The following is a 20,123-nucleotide window of genomic DNA, read 5'->3' on the forward strand; positions in this document are numbered from 1 at the left end:
GACTAACCTGAATTAAGGGTTTACAGGATCGTAAAAAGGGTATTTTATTTTGTTCTTCGCTCTGTTGGATTTTAACATTGGCATTTTAAGTTTTTCATATGGTTCCAACACACACCACATGCTTAAAGCCTCTGTCCAAAAACCAGGCTTAAGAATTAAAATGGATACTTTAAAGTCTTACCTCTTACACTTCCTGAAAACTCCCAAACCTCCTCCAAACGAAAGGCAGAAATACAGAAATATTATGAAGTACGGTACCTTCACAAATTCTGATGACCTGCCATGCCCAGTCACACAACTTTCTTCCCAGAAGCAGGGCACATAAAATGGGTCACCTCGATTGAGAGGATACTTTTAAAAGGCACCTTATCTGCATTTAAACCATTAGGAAAGAGGGACAGTTAATAAAGTGACTTTAAACTAGAAACACATTCATCTGGATTGAGTTCCATGCCCATCCATGACCAGATCAGTCTGATGTAAGTTCTTGACTTTTTAACCTACAATAGTTAGATACAAGCCTAGTTTTGATTTAGCAAGTTTGTTTTTTTTTACTCCTGAAAACCAGAACCCAGCCTTTGCTTGCTGGCTTCCTTTTTCCTAGCAAATCCCTGGTGCGATTTAATGCAGCTGTGTCTGATAGGAACCAATTTACATGTTTCGAGACTACTTAACATTAAAGTTGTAACCTACTTTCACTCTTCCCAATTTTCCCAAGAATTTTAATCATCAGAGTGTTACGTTCCTATGAACTTGAAAGCTCTCACATTATTCTGCTATCCTTTAAGTTACTCCCAGATTTCCACCTCTGATCATGATCCATATTTTAGAAGAGATTAACAGAATTATAATTTTGGATAAAATAAAGGGCAAGGGGCACTCTGACACCTCCCCAGTTTTGGAGTGGCAGAGGTGTGTGTGTAATATTGAACGAGATTTTTATTCTTTGAGCATGGTAAGAGACAGCAATGATGGTTGAAGTGACAAAGTGCTACTGTGACAGCATGAACAAGACTGGATATTTAAATAACGACACTAACACTATGCTGCGGCTGATGCCTCATTAGCATTTGGAAGTCAAAACTTTTGTGTGTAAGGTACACAGGTTTGTACCAATCTCAACAGAGGGCATACCAAAAATAGCCTTAGGAATCATCCAACACAAGCTAATCTTTGAAGGAAGTTCCTTGGCTTGACTCCTGATGACTACATAGGTGTCTCCATTAATTGCTTAGCAACACATGGTTTTTCATTACCCTCTACAGTTTATTTCTGGGTTTACTTTTTTTCTGTGTCTTCAAAGCAGTCTTGGATCCTGGCAACTACATAGGAAAGTCCTCCATTTCTTTGGCAATGTATTTGTCCTTGATTTCTTTCTAGGACTAAGACAGACTTGCTCAAAGTCATCCAGCTGGCTCCTCTACCATGGCAGAAGTAGAATTCACCATCTCCTAAGCTCTGGTCCCATGCCTTTAAGCACTATAAACTGCTAATTTACTCTTTAATTCTGGAAATTTCCTTGTGCTCTCCCATTCAAGTGCCAACCAGAAACCTGACCCCCTCTAGCCATTTACAAATTAAGGTGACCTAAATGCTACCATCTTCCACGACTCCATGGATTTTACCAGCATATCAGAAGAGTGGATGGAGACCCCTGACATTATGCAAAATTTTAGCTCTTCTTATCTGGTACTTTAGTCTACTATCCATCTCCACTCAGATGGAGCTCTATACTGATGATGCAAGAAAGTATTAATTTCTTTTTCTTGATCAAATCCTAAGGCAACTTCAGAGAAAACAGTACAAGACATTTTTATTCTTCACCACAAACTAAGCCCCCAAAACTAAGCTAAAGTCAATGGGAAAATTTACAAGGTTACAAGGAAAACCGTTTAAGGAGATACTACTCCCCACAATTCAACTCAGAAAATACTTCAGAAAAGCATGGGATTCAGTAAATACCTTAAATTTTTTTTAACCTTTTACAACTTTATATCAAACAGGCCTAAGCTTGTTTATGCATAATAGACAGACCGTAATGGTAGGGTCTGGAAGGCATGGGATTGCTGACCAGTGAATTCAGGTGTGACTCAAGAATATGAAATCTTCAGCTAAAAAGTTGAGTATTCTATGAACTGGGCTAATCTCCTGGTGATCACAATAGAGAAAGAATGCAAGATTTACAACAAGTGACGACAACTATACCAGCTTCTTCAAACTGATGTTCTCAAGACACTAAGTACAATTTCCTGATCACCATCTTTTGTGTTGAATTGTCAGAGTTAAAGACCAATATATTTAAATAACACCAGATTAGGGTGATCATTTAATAGACTTTCTAGGGTCTGTCTTATAAATTTAAGCAGCAATTAACAGTGCATCAAAGTGAGGCTCCTATTTGCCAAACTACATTTTTCATTTAACTTTCTGACAAAAGCTGAAATTTCACAAAGCTTCAGAAAAGGGAGAAAGAGGCATCTGATGATGAGTATGGCATGCCTTATACATACCAAATGTGCATCATGTGACATTTTCAACTCTCTCCTGGATGAGCAAACTACCTGCCTTCAAACATACACATATTTGGGATTCTGGAAGTGAATGTACTTTCTGGGAATCCCTGATGGCTTTTTCTGGAATCCTCAGATGATAAATATAGACCTCTTAAATCTGCCCAAGGTCTCCACAGATTAATGTTTTTAAGGCTTACTAAAACATTTTTTGCTTTTAAGTTTCCCCTCCAGTTTTCCTTGACAGAATGTCAGTTGGAAAATGCTGTACAACCCCTTGTCAGAAAACAGACTCGGGTACAAACTATCCCTAAGTAGAATTCAATAACTAATCCCCTCCCAAACCCTTATGGAATGTTATTAGCTAAAGAACCATTAGTCACCATCTTCATATAACACTCCTTCTCGCCTTTCCTGAAGTACTTCAGCCAGAATGCCAGAACTCCAGGACTGCCAGCATTAGCAAAGCTTGCATCAGAGAACACAATGACAGCCGGGCACATTCCCAGACCCCCTGCTCACAGCTACCAAGAATAAAGCAGAGTCCAACACAAGACCATAGTGGAGTAGCATGGACATCAGATCTGTAAGTTTATTTGCTCAATGTACGACGGCTACATAATGACTCACATTCATGATATTCCATCACTGAGGAAAACTGCTAAGAATGGTCCGTGTGTGAAATAATTCCTTACAGAAACACGGAGTTGGAAAAATAATCACTGATTAGACCTTAAAAAGAGTTCACTGCATAACATGACAGAAAAGCACAAACAAAGGCTCATTCAAAGAACATAGTCATTTTTCTCCTACACTGTAATAGTTATAATTTCACCATGACGAACACCAGACATTAAGATTAAGCTAACACTGGTGTTTTCTTTGCTTTCCTTTTTTTTTTAAAAAAAAATCATATATAATTGCATGTCACTATAGCAACATCCATAACAGATCAGTTTTGTTACGATCACTATTTGGTAGAGCAAACTTTACCCCCAAAAAAGGAAAAATAAAATAAATTAAAAAATTTTAAAAAATTGTTGAAGACTATTGTCATAGGAATACATAACATCTACAGTATAAGTTAATAAATTTCAAGCTACTTTATAGAAATACAACACCAGCATGCACAATATTGTATCAATAGAATAATGGAGCAGTTATTCATTTCACTGGAGAAACAGTTATCATAGGCAAGTGCATTTCTTTAACAAAAAATTGAAACCATTCAAGCTGCTCGCATCCCCAACCCCCTGCCCCCCAACTCCATATTTAGCCCTCTTGTGCGATCTTTTTTCCCTGCATAAAGTTTTCCTAAAGCAGCCAGAGCTAGAAGCTGGAAAAGAAATCAAGAAAGGTTTTGTAATTCCAGTAAATCACTTCCAAATCAAAGCCAGGGATACGCACTGCTCACACATGACTGCAAATTAAAGAGAAGCCTTAAAATGTCCTTCCAGTTCACAGTATTTCTTAGAGGTTTCACTCAGCCACTCAAGTTCCAAGCCTCTCCTCCTTAGTAGAGCCAGCAGGATGCACAAAACAGGCTACTGGTGTGGCACTTTACTGGTGGCCCTGAATGTATGTTACCACACTGCAACAAAGTACAATTTATGTTTGTTTTTTAAGAAATGTATCTGCACTGGATACATTAATGCTGATTTGCCAGCGTTTTGCAATATCAACCCATCTTAAACTTTTAATTTCTTTGGAATTGCAGACCATCAAGAAAGCTCACCCTACTGTCCAGGTGCATTGTAGCAAACTAATAGAAAAGTCTAGGTCATCATGAGAAACAAGATATTCCTTTTCCACAGAGGGAAATAAATCTATTTGTACAATGGAAATCATTAAAGCCCTGTTTTCTTGTAAGGTGCTTTTGACTAACAAAAGCTGTATTTAAAATAAAAACCCTATAATTAATGAAGGAGGGGAAGCAATGAATTTCCAACCACTGATTTATTTCCATAAATGAATGACAAAAATTCCTGATCAGCTGTAGTTTTCCCCCAATTCCCAGTATATTAAGTATCGCAAATGAACAGAATTCTCTGTACATGTTTGAAAGAGGCCAAGATTTGTTAAATCTTGTTATTAGTTAAAAAGGTTACTGGCATTAGATACTTTTCTTTGTGGATGTTTCTATCCTGATAGATTCACTTATAATCACAGGCTTGCAATACAGAAAGGCCCTGCCTTTAATACGGGCAACAAAAGAAAGGTCTGAAGCATGGGAAAAAGAGGCAGAGGAGATCTGCTGAGAATCTTTTAATTATACTAGGAGAAACCTAAGATTATGAGCAAACTGACAGCAGGATCCCCGAGGATGGACTATGACACCTTTCCTCTTCCTTTGAAAAAGAAATGGCCTTTGAAAATTCCAGACACCGAATGAGAAAAATACAGGTCTGAATAGTTAAATAGCATTATGTTTTAAGAACTTCTTTTTTCCAATTTAAATTCTGAATCCTTTGCTGTGAATTCCTGTATTTCATATAACTGCTTGCCAAGCATCTATTAAAATATGGCAAAGAGATCACAAGATGAATGGTTTTCATGTAGTATTCAGACATCTGGAAAACTGACTCCCAGATGCAAGCTACAAAAGAACATTAAACCAGAAAGAAGCAAATTTAAACTCAAAAAGCTTGGTGTAAAATATGGCTGTTGTGTAGAAATACTGTAAACTGTAATTTAAGGTTGATACTGCAGGCTACCTCCAGCATCTAAACTCCAATGCTTATCATTTTAGAATCTTGGAATCTTTTTAAATTTATGCCATAATAAATGGGAACTCAAATCTTCCAAAGTTGGAGGTGGACAGTAGAGAGACAAGACAAAAACTTCATCTTAACATAGTGTGGCATTTCATTGAGAAGAGAATGACTGGGAAACCTTACTGGAACCACAGAACAGCTTCTCAAACAAACAAACAAAAAGAAATCAAACCAAGGGGAAAAAAGGAAGAGGGCCATTCCATTCAAGTTAGTCATCATTAACTTCATGTATGCCTAGCAATTAAGATAACTTAAAGACAGCTCCCCTTGAATTAATAATCAACTGAACAGTCCATATGCCATTGTGAGGCTGCTATTCTACTCCATACCACCACAGCCAGCCTGATTTTCCCCTAGTGGTGTTTTGGCAAAAGTGTCACAGAGGCAATCAAAGACAGGTTGCGGGGAGCCTCCCTGGAAGATCACACCTCCTTTTCCCCTACCCCACCCCTGACCCCCTCCCCCCACTTTTCACTTGTGGGAAAAAAAATAAAGACTGCAGTAGTAGCATCGGCGTGCGGCTGCCAGTCCATCCAAAGGTTCTAGTTGTTGCCTTCACCACCGTCATCATCTTGCTGGTCGCTTGTCCAGAGCGTTAGGTTATCACGGAGCAGCTGCATGATGAGCGTTGAGTCCTTGTAGGAATCCTCGTTGAGGGTGTCCAGCTCAGCAATGGCATCATCAAAAGCCGTCTTGGCCAGGTGGCATGCCTGTTCAGGGGCATTCTGGATCTCATAGTAGAAAACAGAGTAGTTAAGGGCCAGGCCAAGTCGGATGGGGTGAGTTGGCTGCATGTGTTCCTTGCTAATCTCATGAGCTTCATTGTATGCCTTCTCAGAGGATTCCACCACAGTCGCTCTCTTCTCCCCTGTGGCCACCTCAGCAAGATAGCGATAGTAGTCCCCTTTCATCTTCAAGTAGAAGACTTTGCTCTCATATTGGGTCTCGCTGCAGTTCTTGATCAGGTAGTTGTCTAGGAGACTGAGTACATCCTGGCACACAGCTTCCAATTCCTTCTCAATCTTCTCACGATAAGCCCGCACCATCTCAATTTTCTTCTCATTGCCATCAGCAGAGGTCTTCTGCTCAATACTACTAATTACTCGCCAGGAGGAGCGTCGGGCCCCAACTACATTCTTGTAAGCTACGGATAAGAGGTTTCTTTCTTCATTGGACAGTGGCTCATTCAGCTCTGTCACCTGTATGAGACAAAGGATGACAAAATATACTTAATAGCTTTGCTTTTTCACTCAAAACCATGCCACTTTTAAATTGAACTCAGTGAAATTTTCTCACCAATCCACTACAGTAGAAGTCAGAGAAAACCTTTTTTTAAATACATCATAAAATTTTCACCCTATTACTGATTAGCTATCTGAAATAATGGCATGCAAAAATTGGGCAGTTTGAGAGTTATGAAGGTTAAAAAGTATGGCCCAGACCAAAGAAATTACTAGCGGTAATTAAAATTAATACAGCTAGTACCCAATTTACAACCAGTCTGTTCAAATTCTGCCAGGGGTGGTGGTGGTACTTATGTCCCAAATTCAAAAGTTCCAACTTGCTCGCCAACCATTTGCATCATGCCATTGTCAATTATGTTTTATAAACTTTTTATCAAAAACTGACATTTACCCTCATTTTTCAGCAAAACTCTATCATAGCAAGTGGTGCCAAAGTTAGAATGCTGTATTGCAGGCTAATTCTGCCCACTGCCAGGAGTCCAATTCTCACCAGCTCAAGGCTGACTCAGCCTTCATCCTTCCGAGGTCGGTAAAATGAGGACCCAGATTGTTGGGGGCGATGTGAGTTACAACTGTGATTGGCAGGCTCCACTGTAGTAGTACTTGAGGACTACCTCTACTAGGAACATTACCACTAGAAGTAAATTTTGTTTTAAAAAAATTCGGCTAGCAATACAGAAACAGATAATTCCAAAATTATGTTAGGTTATAAAGATCACTGGATGTAAAAAAGAATATACTTTGCTTCCCAAGATTTGATGAACACTGGGGTTCTTTAGAAATGAACTAAATCACAGAACTGTGGAACTCAAGCCTGAAAGGCAGCAGTGATCATGAAAAAAGTACACAGGAAGAAAGCCAGGCAGCAAGATTGGAAAAAAAATATGCTAATAAGAGACACAAATGTGCTACGCAGATAAGACAAATGGAGAAATTTGAAATTCAGAATACTACTGAGGTCCTAGTCCCCTGATTTTCATGTTATTTTTCATGGTCTACAAGACTTGGAAAGTACTCCTAAAAAAGAATCTGATCCCAGAAGTCAAAGTCTTCTTGTATGCTCTAATGACATTTTTATGCTAAATTTAGCATGACCACTATAGTTAATTTTGGCAAGCAAGTAACCAAAGTTACTTGTTTGCAGTCCTAAGCAATGGTGTCACAATTACCACAAAAATGCCTGTAACTTGCCAATACAGGAACATGGCATCTACTAGTGGGAATATCTGTATTTGGCACACTGCCCATAATAAAAAAACACACCAAATTAAGAGTACAAGCTATCTGCACAAGTGGAGCTATTATTTTCTAATGCATTAAAGAATTTTAGATTGCTCATGGTGGAAGTATTTAATCAGCAACATCAATTAACCTGGCACCAGAGTTTCAAAGTTATATATACTTTCTCTAATCAGGGACAGACTCAGCAAAAGCAGGCATGTGGCAGCCTCCAGCAAAGAGCATCAAGATGGGATCCTTGTGACAGCAAGGCAAATGGGTATCATATTTAAGAATGCCATTCTGCTACCTACGCAGCATTTTTCTATTTTAGGCCATGGAGTATTCTATTTTTTTATTTTGTTTTATAAAATATACTAGAAAGCTTTTTAAAGCTTGGTAGGCTAATTTTAGCTATTAGGCTTTAATCATTCTTTAGAAGAAGACACTGTCTCTTAATAATTTTCCTGAGATTTGGTATCTGCTGAGAAGTAAACCTGGCATCTAAGAAGTTTATAAACCTGGAAAGGGGTTTACACTTTAGATGGACAGCATTGTGCAGTATATCAAGTAAGCCTTCTAATTTATGACAGATTCAGACTCCTGATATTCTGGAAAAATACAAAAGACCAAAGCAGACCAAAAGCAGACCTGAAACGTCTCCTAGCACAGAAGCACTTCTAAGGCAGCTACAATTAGACACCTATAATATTGTATATGATACAAGTGATAAAATTACAAATAGACATATGGACTTTTGTTTAAAAAAGAAACAACCAGCATCCCCAATTAGTGTTATTTATCTGCAGAATGTTAGAAATTTAGGTAAAACAGGAATGAAACACTATTGGTAAGTTTGTGCAAAGTTCTGTGATGAAAAATGTATGATTTTTATAAACTCTATATTTATAATCTTATAAATCTATATAACCTTAACTTTACTCTAGACCAGTCTTTTCCCAGAAATCTCCAAATGTTTTGAACTGTATCAGCCTTGGCCAATATGATCGATAGGTACACAAATACCATTTCTTTAAAGTTGTAAATCAATCATTATAGATATCAGTATTCTATTTGTAAAAAAAAACTTGCAAGCAGTGTCACATTAAATTTATCCCAACTACTGCTATTAAGTGCTAGAAATTACTAAACCAACATACAATTTGCACATTTATTGGCAGGCAAAACGGATTTCCAGAATATCTGCTGTTTTAACAATTTAATGATATAGCTGAAGGTACTGGGGGTCTTTTAGACACCAAAGTATAGAGTTTTCATAATAGAACAACTGAGCTTTGAAGCTGCATTAATTTTCTCAGTGAGGCCAAATGTTACATATCCAGTTTCACAAGCTGGAGTCAAGGAGTAAAATGGGTTGTACAATTCTGTATTTTTCTTTTGAAAATTTTACAAGTCTAACACAAGTGAAACTTCACCACTGGAAAGAGGCTAGAACAGAGTTTCATTTATGTAGGTATGTATGTCAATGAAACTGATTTGACACAAAATTAGCTTTAATACAAAAAGATAAGAATTTTTAGATACACATTGTTTTCTGCTTTTTGTATGTTTTTACATCACTAATATTGTATTTATAATTCATTTTGTATTATATACTCAGGAAGGATGATACTCAAAGAATAGGGTATATATCCTAGTTAAAGGTAAATATTTGTGGATGGGAAGACATTCAGTACTATACTATTCTGTTTGTTACTGCTCTCTGCAATGGCCATTTTCCCTCACAATTTAAGATATATTGCTGTTGCTAGGATATAAAATCATCATAAGCAAAGGCTTCTCTGGCCCTACTATTCTGCTTACAGTCTTGTATAGTAATAGAGGACTCATGATTTGTTTTTAAACAGCAACAAACTTTAGTTCATCAGTTACTTCAGAAATTGCTTTTCAAAACAACCATCAAAGGCCACTTGATTTCAAAGCATTATCTTCAGCAAGTAGATAACTTTGATTACAGATAGTATTAAATTTGGAAAGTCTCGTTTATTAAGATTTCCTTTGACCAGAATGAACAGGTTTGTATACACATGTACTATGTATTCAACTTTTAACTTTTCAACAGTAAAAGGAACAGTTGAGTCGTATTTACCAAGAAAGTTTAGAGTAATTAAGAATGAATCATTTCATTACACTCAATCCTGGCATCTTAGAGCTATGCTTTGTTTTCAACTGTGTTTTTACCAATGGGCTCCAAATAATTAATTTTGTGATTTTTTTTTTTCAAGAAAAAAACCAAGCCTTAAGTGTCCCATTCCTGATCTACTGGTAATAACTTCATGTGTATCAGCTACTAGGTAAAATGCAGAAATTATATTATTGCTTATTCTGCAATTTCACAAATAATTGGTAGACAAGGCAAACATCTCTTGTATTTTGTCTGTGACAGGAAAAAGAGTGGGATATGAATCCAAGGTTGATGCACATTTATATTAAAATTATTATAAAGTCAACATACAGCTGCTGTGTAATGTGTGAATTGCAGATGATACAAGAATGTGTATTTGAGACACTTCCAATGGGAAACTTAATAGAGGCTTGCTTGCTTCTTAATACAAGTTTTCAATCTGCAGAACTGCTGTTGCAATTAGCATGACTGGGATAGAGAAATAGTTCAACAATAGGAAAATATTTCATTCCAAAATACAACTTGTATAAATCACTGATATACAAATATACAAATCACTGATAAAAAATAATTTCAATTCCATTCCCTGCTATTTTTAAAAAAAATATTACTAGCAAAATGGCTTAGATTGTTAATAGATTTAATTTTACAACTCTGGTATGGTTATTTCCTGTATCTCATAATTCCAATCTTAGCTTAATATAAAATTTGTCTTCACAGGTTAACACGTATAATCTGGGTGATACATTTGAAGGGGTTTCCCATTTTCAGAATTAAGTTATTCTCCTTATAGACTAAGTGTTGTACAATTGTTCCTTACATGCCCCTCTCAACAGTTAATGATTCCACATCTACATTTTTTCATGACTCAGCAAGCTGTATTTTATAATTCTGTTGTGAACGAGCCAGTCGATATGTATACGGTTTTGCTTCAAAGACCACTGCTACTGTAATGTTTCAGTCCTTCTCTAGTACAGGTGGTAAGTTATGACCCTAATTGAGCCCTGCAAATACAGTCCAGGTCATGATGATTGTAACACAAGTCATATGACCTGACCCAATTTTATGACCTGCTTTGTGACAGTCATAACCCAAACACCACAGCTATGAAGCAAACTCATTGTTTGCTATGGAGAGCTTTTTGCCAGAAACAGGATGTAAGCGCCATTTTCTGCCAAAAATGCCATAAATCATGGTTATGTGACTACAGGGCACTGCAAATGGCCATAGATGCAGGCCGGATTCCAAGCACTCAAAATGCATTTTTGTTTGGGAATGTTGTAAATTCAAAAATGGGATCTGTCATAACTTCAACCAACCAGTTGCTATGTGATCAGTTGTAAGTCAAGGACTACTTGTAGTTCTGTAAGATGCACACTGAATACAAATAAAGATTATGCAAGGAAGTAATCCTGGAGCTTTGCAAGCATTCCTAGAACAAGTACAGGAACCATAAAGTATATTCAATTTATATTCCATATTGTTTTCAGCTGAAAATGTAACAATAAAGCCTTCTGGACCTCAAGTTTTCAGTATCATATAATACTTTCATAAAGACAGACACAGCCTCAGTTTTATTAGTTAATGAATAATATCATCTAAATTTCAGAACTGTAGGCAACTGTGTACCATTCTATTGTGTTAAGCTGCAATAGAATCGAAGGGAAATATTCCACAGCTAGTGAGCTTTCATGAAGCAGGCAAGCATTAAAAAATCCTTGTTAACAAAATGATGCACTTGATGATGAACTTAAATTCCCCTCTTTGATCAGAACATATCTTATACTTGCCCAAAGCACATCATTTAGTGTTAGGAGCTTTACCTGATAGAAAGATTCAGTTTTCCTACAAAAACTGAGTTTCTCATCATCTTTACTGATAAGAGCATATTCACTCTTGACAAAAAAGGGAAACTTTAAAGAGAAGACATCACTTTTAAGGATCAGTAATTTCACTACAGATGATGTTGGCAAGCTTTCTTCCTTGAATGACAATAGTCTGATAACTGTGACCTTATCAAGCAACAATCCCCAAATAAATTATGTTCATACTATCCTATCATAGCAAAATTAGCCTTCCCAAACCTCTTGACCCCTGAATGTGTTCAATCAATTACCACAATTCTGGCTCACAGGAACTTGTACTTCATCCCCACATTTGATGGGCATCTGTATATAATATAAATACTAATAAATTACTTTGAACAAATTCTGTAACAATTGGACTGAAGATCAGCTGATTTGAGATATTTCAATAGCACAGTGACTCCTTCTCAATAATTATCATCTTACAACTGACCACCATCCATCCATCCTTGCATTATCTACTCTGACAACAGGAGATCCAGATTGAAATCTCTCTTCCCTCTTTCAGGTGAAACTTAAAACTTCCTTCCTGCAGGAAAATATCTCCCCTGAACTAAAGTTTCGACCTTAATCACTATAATCATATTCACAAAATTCTAATTCCCACAAAACACAGTCAATTATTTTTTCTATCTGGGTTACTGGCCCCTGAGAAAAAATGGTTCAATTTCAATGTGTTAAAATATACAGGTAGTCCTCTACTTATGACCACAACTGAGCCCAACATTTCTGTTAAGTGAGACAATTGTTAAGTGTGTTTTGCCCCATTTTACAAGCTTTCTTGTTATAGTTGTTAAGTGAATCATTGCAGTTGATAAGTTTAGCAACCTGGTTGTTAAGTGAAACTGGCTTCCCCATTGACTTTGCTTATTAGAAAGTTACAAAAGTTGATCACATGATCTTGGAACACAGCAACAGTTGTATCTGAATCTTGATCACATGATCATGGGAAAGCTGCCATGGTCGTAACTGTGAAAAACAGTCACAAGTCACTTTTTTCAGTGCTGTTGTAACTTTGAATGGTCACTAAATGAATTGTTATAAGTCAAGGATTAACTGTATTAGACAAAATATTGAAAGCCAACAAAAGTAATGTAACAAAATAAACAATACATTGCTGAGAATAGGAACATTTTTTAAAATCTGTACAATTTATAAAGGAGAAAGATGAATTATGGGAGCTATCTCTCCAATGGTTTCTGCTCAACCCACTAGATCTTAGAGGAGGGCATGTTCTAGATCAGGGGTGTCAAACTGCCGGCCCACGGGCCCGTTGCATCATATGGAGACCGTGCCCACCCCAGCTCCAGCAATGCAAAAAAAAGTCACGATATGTCGCAACACATCATGTGACGCAGCGAGTTTGACACCCGTGTTCTAGATTCTTTGAAACGGAGCCATCTTGCAGGAGCCAGAATATGATATTATTTATTAAATGTATATGCTGCCCATCTCATGGGTCAAGGTAACTCAGTGGTTTATGAGATGTTTTCTATCTCTACACCTGCCATATGAAATAGCCTCCTCCCTGAGGTTTAGATGGCATCAATCATGCTAGTCTTCTGGAAGGCCATGAAAACCTGGCTTTTGCCTCAGGCATTGGGACCAGGCTATTAGTGGAGCCTGATATACATATTTTGGAGCCTGAGTCATTTGTGAGATGCCTTGGCTCTTATTATGTATTATGACAGTACATACCAATTCTAAAATGTTTATCAAGACCCCATCTAGCAAGACTTCATTATGAAGTTAGTTATCTAAACTTAGGTACTGTTTCACTGCCCTACAAAACCATACTTGGCATTTAATCTCACTAACAATCTCTTCAGATTGTTACATGACTTCATGGAAAGCTTTGAGTGTTCCTGTGTGGTATCATTTTCCAGAAAAATGATAGCAACAATATTTATCAGCTATATGAAAGGTTGAGTAATGTGAAAGACAAAATATTTAAACATAAAGTAAATGATAACAGCTTGGCAAGTATTTTGCTATTAGCTGAAAAATTCATTAGGCCTATTACACTCCTCCAGCCTTTCTTAATCATTAAAGAAAAAGGTATTCGATCTACCAGTATCACAATATGCTGTTTTATCCCCAGATTTCCAGTCATGAGGGCATAATGTACATGAAATTCAATTGTTTGAAGCTTGTGTAAGATACAGAAACTCAGTGCCTCGAACACAGAAATATTTGTAAATTTGAAAGCAGGATTTTTATATGTTTTGGAACACCACTTCAATATGCCACTAAACACCAAGCTCTTCAGTATGAACTCTTCATATATCACTCCCTGAACAGAATTAATAAGTGCTTTTTTAAAAAATATGAATTATTTTCTCCATTTTTCAACAAATTTTACAATTGTTCCTCTATACTCTTTTAATCATTCTTGTTTGCTATTATTATGCAGACTAATTTAATCAAGTGGTATATAATGCTGCACTTTTATTTACGTACACTAAAGAGCTATAGTCAAACATGCAGCCAACTGCCAGGCAATATTTAGTTTCTAGTATTTCAAACTGTGTGTAGTTACCCTTTTCTGAATGTTATTTCCATACACCCTTCGCCAATTCTCTCTAATGTATACTAACACTACTGTTCCTTTTTCATATCTTCACTTGCTTCTATAGTCAGCTGCCTATTCAAGATTCTGCATATTTATTTCCATTCATTTTCTATAGCTGCCCCTGGCTTACAACATATACAGTGAGGGGAAAAATTATTTGATCCCCTGCTGATTTTATACGTTTGCCCACTGACAAAAAATGATTAGTCTATAATTTTAATGGTAGGTTTATTTTAACAGTGACAGACAGAATAACAACAAACAAAATCCAGAAACATGCATTTCAAAAAAGTTATAAATTGATTTGTATTTTAATGAATGAAATAAGTATTTGATCCCCTATCAATTGGCAAGATTTCTGGCTCCCAGGTGTCTTTTATACAGGTAAAAAGCTGAGATTAGGAGCAGTTTCTTAAAAGACACCTGTCCACAGAAGCAATCAATCAGATTCCAAACTCTTCACCATTTTTTTGAAATGCGTTTTTCTGGATTTTTTTGTTGTTATTCTTTCCATTTCTTACAGTTTCATAAAAATACTAAATTAATGGATATATTTTTAAAAAATGTGCTAATAAAATTCAGTTTTCCCACAAGTAGTAGCTTTCCCCCCCCCCCCCCCCTAAAAGCAGAGAACTTAGAAACTTCACTTATGGTTTACTCATCAATAAGTGCTCCATCTTAAAAAAACATATTCTGAACATGGCAAGTCAGAACCATTCACAAGCAGACAATTTTGTATTTATGAAAAAACATTTCTTATTTTTTTTTTTTACAAATATCCTCTCTTGTGCCTTTGTGGTTGTAGGAATGGAGTCTGCCATTTCTGCTTGCCTAATCCTTTCATGTTATAAGAAATTCAGCAACCAATTCTAGGTGTTGCATCATTATAGTATAACATCATTGGCTTTACAATACAGGGTTTATAATTAACCTTATGATCCCAATTTTTAACTAAAAAGTGGATATAATTATTTCAAACGTTTGAATTTAGTATAACATCAACTTTAATGCAATTGGAAAATTTCCTAAACTTTAAAATTTGAAAAATTATTTTAAGGAATCCAATATGGCATGTCCATCCAATGCAATGGAAGCAAACCGTGCAACATTCCTATCATTCAAACACTACCAGCTAAGGGGAACTTATTCATACAAAATCTTTGCAATGCCATGGGACCAAAGGAGATGCATTTTTCACCCTGCTGAAATAACTCTGCTTTGGGCTATACTGAAATCACAGGAAGTAAATTAATTCTCCAAGAGAGGATTTTGCAAAAGCTCCAAAGACTTATTATTGAAGTGGAACACTTATTAACAAAGAATGATTTGGCACCATGTTGTACACGTTTATCCATATATTCTATTTAAAAATTCTTATCAGCTTTAGTAAAAATATAAACAGGTAGCTATGGGTCAAACCCCTTCATGGATTACTGCCTTGTCGTGGCGAAGGGGCTTGCGTAATTCAATGAAGCTATGAGCTATGCCGTGCAGGGCCACCCAAGACAGACAGGTCATAGCAGAGAGTTCTGTCAAAACGTGATCCACTGGAGAAGGAAATGGCAACCCACTCCAGTATCTTTGCCATGAAAACCCTATGGACAGTACCAAAAGGCAAAACGATATGACACTGGAAGATGAGCCCCTCACGTCAGAAGGCGTCCAATATGTTACTGGGGAAGAGCAGAAGGCTAGTACTAGTAGCGCCAGAAAGAATGAAGCGACTGGGCCAAAGCCGAAAGGACGCTGAGCTGTGGATATGTCTGGTGGTGAAAGGAAAGTCCGATGCTGTAAAGTTTTTTTCCCCTTGGAACATGGAATGTAAGATCCATGAATCAAGGAAAGCTGGACGTGGTCAAACAAGAGATGACAAGACTGAACATGGACATCTTAGGTATCAGCGAACTAAAATGGACAGGAATGGGTGAATTTAATTCAGATGACCATCAGGTATACTACTGTGGGCAAGAATCCCTCAGAAGAAATGGAGTAGCCATCAGTCAATAAAAGAGTAGGAAAAGCAATACTGGGATACAATCCTCAAAATGACAGAATGATCTCAGTTCGAATCCAAGGCAAACCATTCAATATCACAGTAGTCCAAGTCTATGCCCCTACCACCGGTGCTGAAGAGGATGAAATTGACCGGTTCTATGAAGCCCTACAGCACCTTATAGAACTAACACCAAAAAATGATGTCTTTATCATCATGGGGGATTGGAATGCTAAAGTAGGAAGCCAAAAGATAACCGGAATGACAGGCAAGTTTGGCCTTGGAGTACAAAATGAAGCAGGGCACAGGCTGATAGAATTTTGTCAAGAGAATACGATGGTCATAGCAAACACTCTTTTCCAACAACCCAAGAGACGGCTTTACACATGGACATCTCTAGACGGTCAACACAGAAATCAGATTGACTATGTGCTCTGCAGCCAAAGAAGCTCTATACAGTCAGTAAAAACAAGACCAGGAGCTGACTGTGGCTCAGACCATGAGCTTCTTGTTGCAAAGTTTAGGCTTAAACTGAAAAAAGTAGGGAAAAGCGCTAGGCCAGTCAGGTATGAATTAAATCATATCCCTGTTGAATATACAGTAGACATGACAAATAGATTTAAGGAATTAGATCTGATAGACAGGGTGCCTGAAGAACTATGGACAGAGGTTCGCAACATTGTACAAGAGGTAGCAACCAAAACCATCCCAAAGAAAAAGAAATGCAAGAAAGCAAAATGGTTGTCTGAGGAATCTTTGCAAATAGCTGAGGAAAGGAGGGAAGCGAAAGGCAAGGGAGAAAAAGATACGCCCAATTGAATGCAGAATTCCAGAGAATAGCTAGAAGAGAGAAGAATGCCTTCTTAAATGAACAGTGCAAAGAAATAGAAGAAAACAATAGAATAGGGAGGACCAGAGATCTTTTCAAGAAAATTGGAGAGATGAAGGGAACGTTTAATGCAAAAATGGGCATGATAGAGGACCAAAATGGCAGGGACCTAACAGAGGCAGAAGAGATTAAGAAGAGATGGCAAAATTACACAGAAAAACTATAAAATAATGAGCTTAACATCCCTGATAATCACAATGAGGTGGTCACTGATTTCGAGCCAGACATCCTAGAATGTGAAGTGAAGTGGGCCTTAGGAAAGCTGAGCAACAACAAAGCTAGTGGAGGTGACAGTATTGTAGCTGAGCTATTCAAAATCTTAAAAGACAATGCAGTAAAAGTGCTACACTCAATTTGCCAGCAAATTTGGAAAACTCAACAGTGGCCACAGGATTGGAAAAGATCAGTTTACATTCCAATTCCAAAGAAAGGCAGTGCCAAAGAATGTTCAAACTATTGCACCATTGCACTCATTTCTCATGCTAGTAAAGTTATGCTTAACATCCTACAAGCTAGACTTCAGCAGTATGTGGATCGAGAACTACCAGAAGTACAGGCAGGATTTCGAAGAGGCAGAGGAACTAGAGATCAAATTGCCAACATACGCTGGATCATGGAGAAAGCTAGAGAGTTCCAGAAAAACATCTACTTCTGCTTCATTGACTATGCTAAAGCCTTTGATTGTGTGGATCATAACAAACTGTGGCAAGTCCTTAAAGAGATGGGTGTACCAGACCATCTTATTTGTCTCTTGAGAAACCTATATGTGGGCCAAGAAGCAACAGTGAGAACTGGACACGGAACCACTGATTGGTTCAAAATTGGGAAAGGAGTCCGGCAAGGCTGTATACTGCCACCTTGCCTATTTAACTTATATGCAGAGCACATCAAGAGAAAGGCAGGGCTAGATGAATCAAAAGTTGGAATTAAGATTGCTGGAAGAAATATCAACAACCTAAGATATGCAGATGATACCACTCTAATGGCAGAAAGTGAAGAGGAACTGAAGAGTCTCTTGTTGCAAGTGAAGAAGGAGAGTGCAAAATTTGGGTTGAAACTAAACATTAAGAAAACCAAGATCATGGCATCCGGCCCTCTCAATTCCTGGCAAATAGATGGGGAAGAAATGGAGGTAGTGACAGATTTTATTTTCCTGGGCTCCAAGATCACTGCAGATGGGGACTGTAGCCAAGAAATTAAAAGACGCTTGCTCCTCGGGAGGAAAGCCATGGCAATTCTAGACAGCACACTAAAAAGCAGAGACATCACCCTGTCAACAAAAGTGCGTATAGTCAAGGCTATGGTCTTCCCAGTGCGTATAGTCAAGGCTATGGTCTTCACTGCAATGTATGGCAGTGAAAGTTGGACCATAAAAAAGGCTGAGCGCCAAAGAATTGAGGCCTTTGAACTCTGATGCTGGAGAAGACTCCTGCGAGTCCCTTGGACTGCAAGGTGATCAAACCGGTCTGCAAGGCGATCAAGTCGGTCCCTTGGACTGCAAGGACATCAACCCTGACTGCTCTTTAGAAGGCCAGATCCTGAAGCTAAAACTCAAAATACTTTGGCCACCTAATGAGAAGGAAGGACTCACTGGAGAAGAGCCTAATGCTGGGAAAGATTGAGGGCAATAGAAGGGGACGACAGAGAATGAGGTGGCTGGATGGAGTTACTGAAGCAGTAGGTGTGAGCTTAAATGGACTCCAGAAGATGGTAGAGGACAGGAAAGCCTGGAGGAATGTTGTCCATGGGGTCGCGATGGGTCAGACACGACTTCGCAACTAACAACAACAACGGGTCAAAAACTAACTTTTTTCATATCTTGTAATGCAGCCCAAATACTAACGTAGACTATGAACACTAAGAACATTGTAATATGAATTAGTTGCATAGAAACACACGTTTCGCAAGCACTGAAGAAAAAGATGTGCTGTGATGGAAAAGAGGTAAAGATGAAATGTAGCAACATATTCTGTTCAAGTTGTAACCTACGCAGTACTGTTGCTATGGAGACAAAAGGGGAATATTCCCCACCAAGGTTCTCACAATTAGTGACCTTAAAATATTTGCAACTGATGAATATTTGCCTAGTAATTGACTAGCTGTGAGCAAATCTGAGCCTTAAAAACTAATCTGTATCTCCATAACTAGGCAAATTTCAGATATCTGCACTTAATTCAATACCACTGCAGCTGCCTCAGTCAGCTGGTCAAAAAGATTGTCATTACCTAAATTGACATGGCCACATTTGAAAAATATCACTCCCAGAATACAAGCCAATTCTGAAAGCCATTTATTATTTTGATAGCAGGTTCTATCATTTACATGACTATGCATCAGTAAACAATGAGTCTACAATCTAAGTTCTTACTATTTTTTAAAAAATAAAACACATGAAAACATGTTATATAAATGTTCCATTACCACTCACATGAGCATAGCTTTCTGTTGGATGAAGATTTAACAATATGCCAAATTCACATTTGGGAACTTAGTTCTGCCTTGTTGAAAATGTCTATTGCATATAATAGTGGGATTTGAGTGACATGCTCAAACTGAAACAGGTATGTTTTAGTTCATATATGGAACAAAACAGAACATTTTATTCCAGATAATGTACAAAATTTAATTTTGTCAGGTAAAAAGAGCCTTGGTGGAGCAGTGGGCTAATGCCTCCTTAAGCAACACCAGCTGCCTGCAATTAGTGCAGGTTCGCATCCCACCAGGCTCAAGGTTGACTCAGCCTTCCATCCTTCCGAGGTAGGTAAAATGAGGACCCAGATTGTTGGGGGCAATTAAGCTGACTTTGTAATAATGCCGCTTGGGGAGGGGATGTGAAAGCCCTAATAAGCAGGCATATACATAGAATGAAGGCTACTGCTAAGCTTGTAAGCCACCCTGAGTCTTCGGAGAAG

General features: G+C 37.7%; 1 protein-coding gene across 1 annotated transcript in view; it reads right to left on the reverse strand.

The window, feature by feature from the left end:
• Positions 1-1,851: 1,851 nt before the first annotated feature.
• YWHAG (tyrosine 3-monooxygenase/tryptophan 5-monooxygenase activation protein gamma) overlaps positions 1,852-20,123 on the reverse strand; it is a 28,104-nt gene continuing 9,832 nt past the window's right edge. The window contains exon 2 of the mRNA XM_083372808.1: positions 1,852-6,483. Coding sequence (XP_083228934.1) covers positions 5,827-6,483 — 657 coding nt within the window. The 3' untranslated portion in view covers positions 1,852-5,826. The remainder of the gene's footprint in view (positions 6,484-20,123) is intronic.

This window comes from Vipera ursinii (assembly GCF_947247035.1).
Source record: "Vipera ursinii genome assembly, chromosome: 1".
NCBI lineage: Eukaryota > Metazoa > Chordata > Lepidosauria > Squamata > Viperidae > Vipera > Vipera ursinii.